This window comes from Panthera pardus, unplaced genomic scaffold (assembly GCF_024362965.1).
Source record: "Panthera pardus isolate Hobbes unplaced genomic scaffold, ASM2436296v1 HiC_scaffold_10, whole genome shotgun sequence".
NCBI lineage: Eukaryota > Metazoa > Chordata > Mammalia > Carnivora > Felidae > Panthera > Panthera pardus.
In genome coordinates, this window is record NW_026526655.1 from 66,932,922 (window position 1) to 66,949,902 (window position 16,981).

General features: G+C 36.0%; 1 protein-coding gene across 5 annotated transcripts in view; it reads right to left on the reverse strand.

Annotated features, from left to right (window-relative positions):
• The window catches only part of LOC109272266 (sodium channel protein type 2 subunit alpha), a 138,361-nt gene that overhangs the window by 69,113 nt on the left and 52,267 nt on the right, over positions 1–16,981 (reverse strand). For 4 of the 5 annotated variants that reach the window (XM_019458169.2, XM_019458140.2, XM_019458148.2 and 1 more), the window contains exons 4-8: positions 5,786–5,875; positions 4,894–5,022; positions 4,233–4,324; positions 3,082–3,354; positions 128–191 (exon numbers count right to left, since the gene is read on the reverse strand). In XM_019458169.2, coding sequence (XP_019313714.1) covers positions 128–191; positions 3,082–3,354; positions 4,233–4,324; positions 4,894–5,022; positions 5,786–5,875 — 648 coding nt within the window. Of the gene's footprint in view, positions 1–127; positions 192–3,081; positions 3,355–4,232; positions 4,325–4,418; positions 4,511–4,893; positions 5,023–5,785; positions 5,876–16,981 lie in introns of all 5 variants that reach the window. The other variant, XM_019458163.2, reaches the window with a different exon arrangement.

Here is a 16,981-nt window from a genome sequence, read left to right on the forward strand (position 1 = left end):
AGCGTGAAGTAGAATTTATGGAGGGCCCTGAATGAGGAGTGAGCGAGGGCTGGGTGGGTGGGAGGTGGCAAGTTATTGAGGCTGATGGAGCAGTGTGGACTGAAACTCAATATGAAACATCACTTACCCTGCATCCGAGCTGTTGCCACAAAGCAGAGCGTCATTTTGCCCTTCCAAAAAATAAAAGTGACCTATTTAAAGAGGGAGGAATTGAAAGAATCATTAAAAAAGCCCTCAAAACACTTCAGCCATTGTGTTTAGGTAATAAACCTTACAATTTTTTCAACCATAATGAAATGGATAAAATAATAAATATGTATATGGGCTGAATGAAAATATTTCAATAATAACTGAATACTAAACAAATACCAAAATACAAAGTCTTCAATTAAATAAATGTTTAGAAAATGTTTAAAAATAATTTGGGGCTGGGGAATGAATAACTATCATAATATTCTCATATCAGCATTTATTGCAAATATAAACTCAAATTGCTTGGGATGGTTAAAAAAAAAGGGTTGCCAAATTAAGCCTGTTTGGCACAAAAAGTGAGAGAAAGGGATGCCTTGTTGTTCTGAAGTGCTTCCATGCAAGTAAAATTTTACTTTATAAGTACTTTTTTTCCTGGACTCAAAATAGATTTAGACATTTTTTTTTCCTACCAGTTTTAAGTTAATTTCCTGTGAAAAGTGGCTTAGGTGTTTTTTCTTTCTATGATGCTCTATATAAGTATTGTGTTTTGGATTTTGGCATGATTACTGTCTTTCAAAGGAACAGAATAAACTTGTTTCTTTGAAGATATATAATTTTCTAAGTATATCTAATTTCTATTCTTTTTTTAAAAAAATTAAAATGTTTATTTATTTTTGAGAGAGAGAGTGCAAGCAGGGAAGGGACAAGGCGGGGGGCGGGGGGGGACAGAACATCTGAAGCGGGTTATGCCCTGAAAGCTTGAGCAAGCCCCATGCAGGGCTCGAACTCATGAACTGCAAGATCATGACCTCAGCCTAAGTGCGACACTCAGCCGACTGAGCCACCCAGGTGCTCCTATCTAATTTCTATTCTTAGGGAATACCTATATATAACCTCAATAATTTGCAAAGATGATCTTATAAAACATGCACATACATAAACATACATATTTACATATTCTCATACAAAAGCACACCAACACAGAAACATTAAAACACATACATGTACCCCACAAAAAATTTATTGTATTTAGGACTACTTAAAGTCTATGTTGAAGGAATACCCTAACATATTATGCAGGGAAAGCTGGGTCATAATTTTGTAAAACGTTTTATACTTCACCTCACAATATGTACCAAAAAATATTTCCAGATTTTTAAAGATTGAAGATTTAAAAACAAGTTCATTAATTTAATATATAAGCTTTGTGTTTTTTTATGTAGAATATATGGGGGGCTGCTTTACATGCAGAATACCTAAATGAATAGTTTTATGATCTCTGAACTAAGAAGCATTTTCTAAACTTAAGTAGAGAAAACTGAAAACAAATTTGATGACTATATTGCTAGAAGTGAAAATCACTTAAATATCAAAAACAAGTAATAAAATGAAAAAGAAGCTATATTTGCCAAAGAAGACAAAATGCTAATGTGCTTGATAAATGAAAGAATTCATGTGAATTCTCCAAAATATACTATCACTTGATGAACTGAGTAAAAAAATCAACAGGTAATTCACATTTTATGAAATATATAACTTGCTAATGATACTAATAAACATAGTTTACAAATTCTACTGCAATTAAAATTAAGGAACAAGAAGATACACTTTTCTTGCTACCAAAGAGTTTTAAAATACAGTCACAGTCAATATTAAGGGGAGTTCAGTAAGGTGACCACTGTGTAAGAAGTGTACAGTGTTATGATCTCTTCTGAGAGCAATTTGACACTCTGTCTCCATAGCCTTAATCTGGTTATACCCTTTGACACTGCCTTTCCCTGCCCTCCCCCTTTCCCAATATTCTATTAATAGAAGTTTATCTGAAGGAAACAATCAGGGAAAGAGAAAAGATTTATGTGCAAATATTGTTATTGTGCTGTTATTATAATATTAATAAATAGGAAACCCCATAAATAATATTTAAAATTATTTATTTGTTTATCCAATGAATCTTAATTTCTGTGATAGAAATCTTCATGAGAATATTTACTCTTAAAAGATGAATATAATTTGGGAAAGGATAAAATTTCACATGGTTCTAAAAACCATGAAGGATACCTTAGAACAAGTATCCCAGTGGAATAGTGATAATCTAAAGACCAATGGAAATTGGCTAGCTAATTGTATATGGAGAGGGAGGGACTTGGACATCCAAATGACAGAGAGGCTAGCTTCAATGATAAGAAATTATACTGAAGTATATGATATCGTATGTTTATTCTGATGTCCATCCCTAAATATAATCAAACTATACTGATAAACAACTCTAAAACAATGACTGACACCAAAAGGATAAATTGGAATAACAGAAGTTGGGTTTGAGTTTATGCTTTCCTATTATCAATAAGCGAATGGCTGGATTGGGGTTGCTTAACTTTCTGATAAGTACAAAAATTTAGATTTTCATCTCGGTGAGTGACTTCTCTATTTTCATGCATATCATATGCACGCAATACATATAATGAGTCAACTGAATAGGGCCAGATTATTTTTCCCCAGTCTTCTTAACAATGCACTTAAGCACAATACACTGAATAGTTCAAACTACTGGTTTATTTACTACGTGACTGAAAACTCCTGATTAATGCCTAGCCAATATTTTTTTGTTTATGCAACATAAAATTGTATTGCTTTCCACACTGGTTTAAGAAAAGATACATTTTCGAGTGGTAACTTTGATCATACTGATTGATAAGATAGGTAAGGGGAAAATAGCAGTAAAATATCATTATCATATCATATCATAAATATCATTTGATTTCTGTATTGCATGTGTTATCTAAATTGGTTAAGCCATTTGGTTTACATTAAAATGGAGACAATTTCTACTATATGTATTTTTTAATATTTAAAGGACTAAACAACTTAATGGTTAAAAGTATATCTTACTTTTATCCTCAATGTATTCATCCCAGTTAAACATGCTCACTGTCCTATTGAAAGTGGTACCATTCCCATCCAATGAGTTATTAAAGAAGGAAGTGATGTTTATTTCAAAGGATGAATTATCTGGGGGCCATTGCAAACATTTATTCCGCAGGTTGCCCATAAACAGCTGTAGTCCTATTAGTGCAAACACGCTCAGACAGAACACGGTCAGAATCATTACATCAGAGAGCTTCTTCACTGACTGGATCAGGGCCCCTACAATGGTCTTCAGGCCTATGAACAAAATCAAAGGGAGGAATTTAAATATACTGTTCAATAGCTACTTTACCGACAAAAACATCATGAGCTTGTCCTGGAAAATAAAAATGTCATGCAGAATGCCAACAACATTAGTTTAATGTTTGTGATTGAATAAGATTTTCATGAAAAGCCTGCTAGCTGGTGAAAATGAATGAAAGCAGAACTTGTATGTCCATTAGAAAACCGTGAATGGAAATGAACCAAAAGTGTATTTCCAAATACCCCTCAGAGCAAAAGAAATGATTTTATTATTCATGCTTAAACACCAACCTTGTGTAAATATTTTGCTTTTATTTGCAGATGTCTTACTCCCTAACCTCTTATTGATTTTAGAAAAATCTATATGAATAGAGTAGTAAGAAATCATGAAGTCAATGGATTATGAGGTTACATATTTGTGAATTCTGCAAGCTGGAATATGGGTTAAAAAAGGAAGACATCTGAAAACTGAGCCCCATGCAGCACTCATGCTATCTCTCACTCTTTCATTTATCTGCAGATAAGATAATCACCAGTTTTGGACCTAAATGGTCAAATTTGCATGAGTCTGAATGCCTCATAGTTTAGCTTCTATGCGGAAAGCTTGACGTTACGGGATGCAAACCATGTAGCCTGTTACTGCAAATGCCTCATGCAAAAACTTGTTAAACTCAAAGGCTGATTTAGAACGGTCTTAAAGAAAGCAAGAAGTAAAAAAGCAAAGAATCAAATCCATCCAAAATATGATGTCCTGATTCTTGCGTTTTTACATATTGATTTGCAACATCTGACAACAAAAGGCTATGCACAAAAGCTGTGATTGTAGTGCCAATGCAGCTAAAGTCAGCCTCGGTGTTTAACCTAGCTCTCACCTGGAATGACTGAAATTGTTTTCAGTGCTCGGAGAACTCTGAATGTTCTCAACGCTGAGACATTGCCCAGGTCCACAAACTCTGTCACATATCTGTAATAGGGAGTTCACACACAACACAATAACAAAACACAAGAAACAGTTGGAGATATAAGGGGCCTACCACCTTATACCAGTTTCTTCTTACCTGGAATTACAGAAATAGTTTTCAAAGCTCTCAAGACTCTGAAAGTTCGAAGAGCTGAAACATTGCCTAGGTTTACAAATTCTGTTACATACCTGTAGAATTAAATCAGAGTTATTCAGAATTTAGGGAAATCTAAGTCTATGTTGGTCTTTCATCAAGACCTTTTCAACTTCAATGAGTGTTGGCATCAGATTTCCCAATTAAGAGAAAAAGGGTGTTGTCTTCAATCATAGTCTATGTTACTTCGGAAATTTTATTACTCTACAGTGCAAACTGAATCCAAAGTTAGATAATTTACTACTAGATTCCTAATTTCTCCAAAGTGCATAATTGATTAGAAGAAAAATATTCTAAATTCCCATGATAACTAAGAAAAATGCTTGATCTGTCAATGGAAGCCACCAAGGAGAAATACAGCATGGGCTCCCATCAGTGATTTATTATTCCAGGATGGAAAATGTATTAAGATACTTACGCAAAAGTAATGACTGTGAAATCCAACCAATTCCATGGATCCCGCAGAAATGTGAAATCTTCTAAACAAAAGCCCCTTGCAAGTATTTTTATAAGTGATTCAAAAGTATAAATTCCTGTAAAGGTGTACCTGAGAGGAAATAGCCAAGCCCACATTAAAGATCTAGTATGTAATTTACATGTACATGTTTTAAAGGAAACTTAACAAAAAAAAATTAGAAGCTTTCAGACGGGTCTATACTAGTCTCCCAATGATGTAAGAAGCTTAAGTAGAGTTTAAGGCAAAAGAAACATTACATTCTGAGAGACATTCTCATTGACTATAAGTAAATAAGTATTGTATTTGCTACATGAACTAATTTGAGGGCCCAAATAATATGCTTCTTTTCTTCCCCAAATAATATGGTTCTATAGGACGGTACCTGAAATACTCTAGCTTTGAGTCTGATTTAAGCAAATAGGTATTAACCCCCAAATTAATGAAGCACTGCATTTCATAAAATATGCATCATTTAGAGCCATGACATATATACTGATAAAACATAGAAAAGTGATAGCCATGACAAAAAGAACATACAAACTAGGCATAATTTTTACCATTGGATATTAGTAATCACTGATGATATTCAGAAGGGTATGAGACTCACAAGGAAGATAAAGGGCTGCAAATATTGGCAGTTGAACAAGTGCAGTAATTTGAGCTAATGAATGAGCCACTGCAAGCTTTGCCCTATGGGAAATCAGTGGTTGAAATGAACTTTGAATCATTGTTTAAACTTGTCTAGTTAGGAGTAGCTAGTATGATTTGCTAAAGAAAATGATGGGGTCTCAAGATAGTAATTTAAAATACAAGGGTTGACAATACTGAAAAATATTTTTTATTTTCTACTTACTCCACATTCTTTGTCCAGTCTGGAGGGTTACTCATGGTCATAAATACACAGTTGGTAAGAATGGTGCACATAATGAGCACATTGAATAAAGTAGAAGAGTATTGTCAAGGAAGACAAAGATCAATGGGAAATCTCACTCTTATGCCCCACCTTGCCTTTTACACCATGAAGTTTAGAACTTTTATGCTCTTATTATTTTATTCTTCAGTTCATCTTTTCCATTTCTGTAATTCAACAACCACATATTTAGGCCATGTCAGGCCAATTCATCAACTATTTTGAGGCCATTTAGGTGTTTTTAATAATTGAGAATAAAGATTTGGGTTCACCGGTAAATAATTTATCAATTTAAGTTTTTTTTAAATGACAGACTCAACAACTGAACTGCAAGTTCAGCATGTCTGTAAATCCTGACAAAAATTCAACAAAAGAATTTAAGTGATGAATTAAATGCATTATAATTCCATTAAAAGGATCATTTTGGCAGAATGCCTTTAATAAGATCCTTTCTGAGTGGAGGGTATAAGTGCTCATAAAATTCTGAACAGTAAGAAAAGGTGGCTGGTATTAGTGATGGCATTTCTTGGGTTTGTAATTGTGGCCAAATGACTTATTGAACCTAATAGTTGGTTCAATTCTCTATAAAAGTGAGAAAAAATAACCATTTCACAGGATTGCTATGAGGATTAGTTAAAATATGCAAAAGCTCCTACACTTAATGTGCTCAATAAATTACTTTCCTAACTTCCTGAATCATAGAGAACACTACTTATAACATCTGGTTTGTGTCACTGTACCCACTTGGCCTTTGTAGACATAGCCAATGCCTTTCACTTTCCTTTACACTGAAAAACAACAACAAAAACTATGCGAAAATATTCAGTAATCAATTAAAATGACTTTCATATATAATAAAAAGCACAAGAAAGATTCAGTTGTAATTATGCAAAACAACAGCCTTTATTGATGTAAACTTAAACACGGTGATAAAAATCCCTGAGACTGAATAAATGCTATTTGTAACCCTAATTACTTGTAATTTTTATTATACATTTTCACATTACTGACACATAACAAAATAGTAACATGATTTTAAGTGCAGTAAAATGCGCCAATGAGTAGTCAATGTTGCATTAATCTATAATGGAAATTTCTTTGCACCTACAACTGCCTTTAGTCAAAGCAAGAATTCATTTTTTGCTTTTACTAATAGTGATATAAGGCGCATGCTTAATTCTCAGCTTGTTCAAATGCATCCACATGCAAACAGTCCTAAGTGAACGATGTCGATCAGCCACGTGAGGGCACTACAACCATCTCGAAGAAACCTATTGTTCCTTAATTGCTAAAAATAAACAAAAAATAAGATAAAATTTAAGATGATTCGCTATTAGTATACACAGCCAGAAGACCTTCTGTGTCTGCTGGCCTGCAAGGTTCTACTAGAGAAAATAACTCCCTTTGGCAGATCGGCACCATTCTAAATGCATGATTCTGAACCTCAACAGTCCTCTACACAGTCCTGCATTTCTCCACTTAGCTCCATCTCCTACCCTCTGCAAAGACAATTTCATTTCATTCATTCTCCAATTCAAACATTCTCCAATCCCCTCTGACCTCCAGCCCTCTTCCTTCCCTCCCCACCTGAAGCTGATGTCCTTATCTCTGACTTCTCTGAGAGAAAAAATAGACTGCCATATCTCTACTTTCCACCCCTGAGTTGATAAACTCTGGAGGTTTTTGGACTTATCCTTTCTTCCTTCCTGTTTCAACAGGGAATGTTTTCAATTGCCCCCACTCATACTCTGGACATCTTCTTCCTTTCCAGAATACTTCAGAAATCTCTCATCTTTTCTCTTACCTTCATTATCTCCCACACTAGTGGGGGCTTCTTACCAACATAAACTTGCTTGAGCCTCTCTTGTCTTGGGGGAGGGCAGACTTTCTTGTAATCCCAAATCTCTTTTAACTACTTACAGCCTTAACTTTTCTGGATCTCACAGCCAAACTTCTTGAAAAAGCAGTTTATCTTTTTTCCCCCTCATGCATCCATACTATTCTTAGCTGACTAGCTTTTCTTTCTAAAGATGGCAGACTCTGCATGTTTTGCCACTAAAAACAAAAGGGCAATTTTGAGTTCTTATTTGATTTGCTCTCTCGGCAGTATTCAGCAAGGAAGATTCTTACCTTTTTCATGTTTTCTTCCCTTCTCTTTCATGAGGTCCTAATCCTCTGGTTTCCTTAGGCCTCAAGGGCAACAATTTCTTTGTATCCTTTGAAATGTCGCAATTTCCTTTTGAAAAGGAGATGGTATCTCCGGCCATTTCTCCCCTCTCCTTTATTCATCCTAGTAGAGTTCATCAACCCACAGAGCTTCAAGGGCCACTTATGTACACACCGTCTCAACTGTTTCTCTCCAGTTTAGGCCTTTCTTCCGAACTCTACACAACCAAGTGTTCAAATGACATCCGCACTGCATATCTCATTAATATTTCAAAATCATTTACAAGATTTTGAGTTCTAAAACTGGACTAAAAATATCTTTTCATAGTGCCTTTCCCCCTCCACCACCCCACCCAGGACTGCACCTTTGATTCCCTGCATCTTATAAAATATCCCATGATCTAGCCAGAACCTAGAAACAATCTTGGATTCTTCTCTCTCCCTAGACCTCTACATCCAATTTAGCACCAAATACCATCAACTTTATCTGCTATCACTGAATTCAGTGCACTTTTGCATCCCCATATCACTACAAAGTCAAGTGCCCACCAAGTGTGACTGAGATTACTGCAGTTTCCTCCAAACTAGTCTCTCTGAACCCACGTTTAGTTCCTTTCAATCTATTCTGCACACTGTGCCAAAATGACCCATGTAAATGCAATTCAGATAATTTTAATAGCTTTCCACTATTCTTGGGATGATGATCAAATGTTTTAACACAGTCTAGGTTCTAGAAGGTCCAGCCCTTGTCTATTCCTCTAATTTTGTATTCTTTACTCTTTTAAAAAAATGTTTATTTATTTTGAGGGAGAGAGAAAGCCTGTGCACATGCACATTGGGGAGGGGCAGAGAAAGAGGGAGAGACAGAATCCCAAGCTGGTCCTGCCTGTCAGCAAAGAGCCGGACACGAGGCTTGATCTCACAAATGGTGAGATCATGACCGGAGCCGAAATCGAGAGTTGGACGCTAACTGACTGAGCTACCCAGGTGCCCCTGTATTCTTTACTCTTGATTTCACTCTGCCCAGTCCTGTGTTACTGTAATTGTTTTAGATCATCTAATGTAATATTCTCATTCTCAAAGAAGGGTCTTTGCAAACGCCACCTCTTCTGCCAGGAAATGTTCTCTCCCGCACTATAGCCAACTCATACTTGTTCTTCAGTACTCATTTTAAAAATAATTTTTGGTAGAAATTTATTCACCATAGTACCTCACCTGTTTAGGTCTACCAGTTGTATATCCCTGTAGCATCTTTTACTAGTCTTGCAATGACTAATTTTAATGCTGGTCTTTTCTTCTACTACATTGTCAGTTTTGGGAGGGCAGATACCATGTCTGTAGTGTTCGCCACTATATGCTTGCCATTTTGCACAGTCAGTTGACTACTGAATGAAATAAATTTTGCAACTCATTTATTACTAAACGGAATAACAGTTTTCCTTTCTAATGATTTTTGATGATGTATTGATTGACATGGGATAAAAATACAGCATGAAATCTGTCTTCAAATATATTGAGTACAAAAGTCTCTACACTTTGTTTTTTGAAAGAGAGGACAGAAGGCAAACATAAGGTAGAAATTAACAGCCTCGTGGTATTTATGTCACATAATAACCTGAGCCATGGTTTTATGACCCTTAAAAAATATGTACCCTTTTTTTTAAGCTAAGCAAGATTCACTTTTTTTTAGGTTTATTTATTTATTTATTGAGAGAGAAAGGGTGAATGAGTGAGGGAGGGGCAGAGAGGGAGAGAGAGAGGGAATCCCAAGCAGGATCCTCACTGCCAGTGCAAAGTCCAGTGTGGGGCTCGAACCCATGAACCATGAGATTATGACCTGAGCCAAAACCAAGAGTCAGATGCTTAACCGAGTGAGCCACCCAGGTGCCCCTATTTACTCTTTAAAATGGTAGAATTTAGTTAAATAATGAAGTAAAATATACATTTCAATATTAACAAATAATAGAAATGATTATTGTCCCATAAGTCACAATTAATAAAGCATTTATACTCAAACAGGAACTTTCCACATTACCTGACTATCCTTTTAATAATAAAAAATACATTTAAGTTAGAGATCCTGAGAGACACTAAGGAAAGGAAAGTAAATAAAACTATTTTGCTTTAAAAAAAATTTTTTTTAACGTTTATTTATTTTTGAGACAGAGAGAGACAGAGCATGAACAGGGGAGGGGCAGAGAGAGAGGGAGACACAGAATCCGAAACAGGCTCCAGGCTCTGAGCTGTCAGCACAGAGCCCGACGCGGGGCTCGAACTCATGGACCGTGAGATCATGACCTGAGCCGAAGTCGGACGCTTAACCGACCAAGCCACCCAGGCGCCCCGTAAACTATTTTGCTTTAAAAAAAAAATAAAAGATAACTAGATTTAGGTTTTCTGCTTTTGATTTAATAGGTATCTCTAAATAAGGTATGTCATTATTCATCAATTTTAAAAAATCACTGTGGACTAATTTTATCAGTCACATACTTTTAAAATTCTTGGAATTTGGTGAGTGACTTTTTGTAGGGTTTCAGATAATCATAATAAATATACAGATACGAAAAAAATGTAGGTATGGGTTTTGCATTGGTGATACCACACATCGAAAAAGTATAGAAACTCCACATCAAGGGGGATTTCAAGGGGCAAGAACTAGTAACAAAACCTGTAAATCTTGTATTATTTTCTAAATATACAGGCCAAGACATCAACTAGAGTATATTTTTCAAAACAACAATGTATCCCAAAACAATATTTCCTTAAGAGCTTTGGAATGTAAAATAAAATGGAAGCAGACTAACCTTATATAATTTCAGGAAAAAAGGATCTTTTACATCTATTAATTTATTATTTAAAAATTTTTTTTAATGTTTATTTATTTTTGACAGAGAGAGAGAGACAGAGCGTGAGCGTGGGAGGGGCAAAGAGAGAGGGGGACACAGAATCTGAAGCAGGCTCCAGGCTCCTAGCTGTCAGCACAGAGCCCGATGTGGGGCTGGATCTCATGAACCTCAAGATCGTGATCTGAGCTCAAGTCAGATGCTTAACTGACTGAGCCACCCAGGCGCCCCTTTATTAATTTATTTATACCTTGATGAAAATGTGTTAACCTTTGATTTGATTGATATTAACCTGCCAGTTGGCAAATGTAAAATATTTTCTGTGTGTATATGATTAAATGAAACTTCAAGTCTCTACTGAAGATGGCTTATGTAGCCTTTGACTTGGAACCTGAATATTTAAAATATTGACATCGCTACCCTCAGTTCCGTGTAGATAGGATGGAGTAACATGAGCTTTAAAGCAATGAAAGATGGACCAGATGCTTCCTTTACCAAGCACATGGGTTCCAGCAAGTTAATTCTGTGAAGATCAGTTTTCTTACATAAATATAGTCTTAATACTTCCCTTAGAAGATACAATTATTTTTATTACTAGTAATCATTTTTTATTAAATCATTTTATTATTCCTCTTTTAGTGTTTTTTTAAATTGATATTTGAGAAAGAGAGAGAGAAAGAGAGACAGAGAGAGAGAAAGAGAGAGAGAGAGAGAGAGTGGGCGCGCGCGCGCTTGAGTGGGGGAGGGGCAGAGAGACAGAGACAGAATCTGAAGCAGGCCCCAGGCTCCAAGCTGCAAGCATAGAGCCAGATGTGGGGCTCAAACCCATGAGCAGTGGGATCATGACCTGAGCTGAAGTCGGATGCTTAACTGACTGAGCCACCCAGGCGACCCATTTTTTTTTTTTTTTTTTTTTGCTTTTTGTTGTTGTTGTTGTTGTTGTTGTTATTCTTAAAGAAGGGAAAGACATTGTTTGTGAGTCTGTTCAGGGACTTTGTAATGTTATATAATATCTGGAGAAGTTGCAGAGGAATGTTTAACTCTAAACTAGAGGGAGAAAACAATTTGATGTCAGAGTTTTGTTTTGTTTTCTTTTTTTTTTTTTTAACATAAAAGTGGAAAATTCAGAGCAGAGTAGGAGAGGCCTCTTTCTACATATCAGTGCATATTTCTAGCCCAGCAGAAATATTGACAAAATGTCACATATATACTTTTAACTCTTGATTTGTTTCATTCTATGATTAACCATCTCCTTAACTATGTGATAATGGGTGGTAACTTTTGAGCATCACAAGCAGGGGAAATGGAAATCATAAGTTTCCTCCCCTCCTCTCCTACAGACCTACCTAGTTCTTTGCATGGAAAACCATAACATTTTTTATTTCTACATAAAGAGCATATAATTTTTGAATGAGCTGAAAAGTCTACTTGTTAGTTAATGAATTAGCCACTGAGAATAACCTTTGAAATGCATACAGACAGCAATATTGGCAATGAATCTAGTACGTTATACCTGAGAGTCTTCTGTTAGGTGGAAAATGCAAAGGGCACCCTGCTGAGAGTCAGAAGACCTGGTCTGAAGTTTTAGCTCTGCCACTGCTATAAAAGATAGGCTTAGAAAGGGAGCAAATGTGCCTGGGGACTCAATTAAATTGTCTGCAAAATGAGAAGGTTGAAACCAATCAGATTGTGTTTTAGTCACTGACAGCTCCAAACTCTGGTGCTATATGAACATTTTGTTTGCAAAACGAAGCTGGGAGCGAGTAGTGATTTATACAGTATTCTTTGTGGAATTCTTTAGGCAGTATGAGAGTTTTCCTTTACTTACTAATCTTGCAGTAGTTACTGCTTGGATGGTAGCTACTGCAACCAAAATAGCTATCATAGCAACCACACATCAAGTACCTACTATGTGCTCGTCACGAGGCCAGGTACTTATCGTATATTTTATTAGCATTAATGTATAAATTTTGATTACAATTTTATACATTGAGAAACTGAGATTCAAAACAGTTGTAATAACTTGGCCCAAGGTCATAAAGCAATAGGTAAATTTCAGAGGCGGGGTCTGAATCCAGGTTTTCTGATACCGACAGCTATTTTTCATTTTCTTACTCTGTGTGAATCACCAGCAGTCTACACTAGCTGTGTGATTTGGAGTGTCACAGGTCGCTGTCATGACTTTACATACCATCTGAATACTGCTGTCTCCTGCAGTTTTATCTCCAGCCCAGCCCTCTTCTGAACTCCAGACTTCCATATCCATCTATGTACTCAACTCCTCCACTGACTAATAGCCATCTCAAAAATATATTCAAATCTAATCCAACTACTCAGAAAATCCTGTTGTGAGCCCTTCTGAAAAACACATCCAAGTTTGATGCCATTCTGCTACCCTCATGGTTTCTACCATAGACTAAGCCACCAGCATCCCTTGCCTTCATCATGGCAGGAGGCCCCCGATCTGTCTTCTTTCCCTCCACGTAGTCTGTTCTCCATGCAGCAGCTAGAGTGGTATTTATAAAATGTGAGTCAGATCATGATATTCTTCTGCTGGAAATCCTTCAGCCATCACTCTGCATCTCCTTCAAAGTGAAGTTGGTGTTCTCATCATGTTCTACAGCTGCAGCTCCTGCCCTCCACTCACACTGACTTCGTCTCCTACTCCACCCTGCCTTTCCCACTCTGTCCCAGCCACTCTGGACTCCTTGATGATTCTTGAACATACCAGGTGCATTTCTACCTTCATACTTGGCCTTCATATTTGCTATTCTCCTTACACTTACCTTTCCCCTACATTTCCATGTCTCACTGTCTCCCTTCCTTTGAATCTCTACTCAGATGCTCTATTTTTAGAGAGGACTTCCCTGGTCATATGATCTAAAACAGTACCTTTCCATTCTTCTCTTTTTATACAGCTTTATTTTTCTTAATATCACTTATCACTAGCTGACATATGATCTAGCTCTCAAACACACACATATACACAAATGTAGCTACACTAACGCAGGAACTTGGTTTTGTTCAGTATTGCATCCCAATGCCTAGAAGAACACCTGCCATATAGTAGGTACTTAAAAAATATTTTCAAATGAACAAACAAATGAGTAACAAATGAAAAATAAAAGGAATAAGCATACATAGCTAAAATAATAAAAACTAACATGAAACACATTTCTGACAAGAATTTTAAGAATATGGATTTTTTAAAACGTGTTTATGATCTAGAAACTATAACCATATTTTATTTAACTATCAAAACAAGATATTAGGCATATCATAAACATTTTCAGTTTTCAAAATACACCCTGGCGCAAATATAGTAAGCATAAGTATAACGTCTCATTCTGCCAAAGTCAAGAAACAAAGCTAATTTGATATGCAACAGCTTCTAATGAAGATAACAGCTCTTTAAGAAACAAGACAGGATTTTCTTCAGAAATAGAGATATTAGTCTAGGCTCAAAATACAATTTTCTTTATTGTGAATGGGCACTTTCTTGTTTAGAAGTTAATGATAATAAATACACAAATGACCTCTTAACTGTGCCCAAACCCACCATCACCATCTCCAAGCATTTTTACCTTACAGCAAAAGGCATGTGCTTGAAGTCAGAAAACCAGGATTTGAGCATAGGGCTTCTGTTGTGAAGAATAAAAGACAAAATCACTAACTGAATCACTTGAAAACGCTACAGTATTATATACATCAAAGTTTACTAGGCTTCCCTATCAAGTATGTCACTGTCATCAAAAGACTGAAGAATTTATCTTAGACTATTAGTACACTTGCCTTTTCTTTTCTTCTATCTGTACTCCAAGATGAGATATGTGAAACATAGTATTTTTATTCAGGTAATTAGAGATTTTAAAGAGTCTACCTTTTTCTACATTGGAAGACATTTGTGGCTTATCAGCCATTTATAAGCTTCTTATCGTTCACTTTAGCAAATCTCATCAATTTACCTGGCTACCTTCACATTGCAATTCACATCACTGCAGTCCTCTGAACAACTCTGCCCCGGGGTTTTGTTTCTTCAAGGAAGCCGGTGCAAACCCTCAAATTCAAGTTGTGTCTTGATTCCCAGAGAGCCAGAGAGCCCCCACTATAATCTATGTCCTCAATGCCCAGATTCTCTGATTGAAATTTCTTTTTTTTCTTTTTTCTTTTTCCTGATTGAAACTTCTATAACTGCCCTTGTCCTCTACCACCAGGAGTCTCTTTTCTCAAAGGGTCTTAAATTAGGACTCATGGGTTCCCTAACTTCACAGAAGTTTTTGGAGTTAGATGATGGCTTTCATGACATTTTCAAAGAAATACATGATCTCCACACAAAATGTTTAAAACAAAAACTGATTTTTTTCTTTAATATTGGGCTTTCTTAATTCTGTCTCCTCACTCAGATTCAGGACAAAATCAATTTTTTTCTCATCTATTCAAACCCTCCATTTTGTTACTTGTTTTGCATATAATTCTCCAACCTCTGCTTCATGAGTCACTTATTTATTCAACACTTATTCTCCCAGTAACTAGTTTTAACACAGCATTGGACATAAGTTTGAGTTTTCACATAATTTCATATAAAAATGTTTATATAAAGGGCATATCGTTATTTAAAAATATAATAAATAATTTATGGAAAGATTTATTTAGTGCAAAGATTACAAATACCCAAAACATAATAATAGACCATGGCTTATAATTCAGGAGACCCAAATCTAATAGTAACTTTATTATTAATTTCTTTTTTTTAATGTTTATTTATTTAGTTTTGAGAGAGAGAATGCATGAGCAGGGGACGGGCAGAGAGAGAGGGTGACAGAGAATCTGAAGCAGACTCCATACTGCCAATGTAGAGCCCAACGTGGGGCTCAAACTCACAAATCATGAAATCATGACCTGAGCTGAAGTTGGACACTTAAATGATTGAGTCACCCAGGCACCCCTTTTTATTCATTTCTAATGCTAACTTATAGATCTTTATCCCCCATACCATTGGGTTCTTGAAAAACAGAAGTAAGGAAATATTGCTTTAGATAATTCACAAAAAAAGTATTAAGTCTTAAAGCTTTTCAAATTAAAATATGTTGATGTCTATGCAAAGGACATAGGGGAAGAAGGGGAATGAACTAGATGTTAAAAGGAGACTAAATTCTAAAATGCTGTGCTTCTGAAAACATCATTTACCACACTGCCAGTCAAGTCCCAGGACATGATTTACAGCCCTCCCACCCAGAACTGAAACGAGTTTCCTGTACCAAGTTTATCCCATCTTCAGAATTCCTTACCTTATCTATTTCAAACATTTTCTCAGCCTACTGGGGGCAGCAAGCTTTCACATCGAAAGCCTTATCATGTCATGGACTCTTTCTAAAGAAGAAATAACATTAAAAGTTGCTCTGAGACTCTGCTTAGATTTCAGTTTCCCTTTCAGGAATCTTACCTCTGGTTCCTGATGTGTATCAATCCTCATCCCAAGGTTTAAGTGTTCTTCCGGTAAAAGTCCCTGCCTGGCATAGCCCCAGTCTTCCAAACCTTTGCTTCCTTGGTTTTCTCAGGGCTGGCTATCAGTCAGACCACTATCCCTCACCTAAAATAAAACCTCTCACTCACAACTACTCTATTTAACTTCATATTACCATCTCCCACAAAGGTGTCATCAATCTCATTTCTAGGAAGTAGTGACTTCAATAAGGAGAATGAAGAATAAAATGAGGATGTATATGGGTTGACAGACATTAAGCCTTTGGAGAGATAAAATTGTAGCAGGACATGTGACTTGAATAAAACACGGCAGCAAGTGAGAAAAAGAAAAAAAGAAAGAAAGAAAGAAAGAAAGAAAGAAAGAAAGAAAGAAAGAAAGAAAGAAGAAATAAAGGGAAGGGAAAAAAAGGAAAGGAAAGGAAAGAAAGAAAGAAAAAAGAAAATCAGTGGGATGCTGTTGGGGAAAATTTTTGGAGATATATTTGAAAGGCCAGTGTGTATACAGTTACAATTATAAACATTTACTAACTCAAAGTTTTCAAGTGCTGAAATAAAAAGCAGAAAGTAGTACAACTCAGACCAAAAAGATATAAAATTGTTCCATTCAGATTATGTATATAGTTTCCAAATGTGAAAGCAGTAAGGA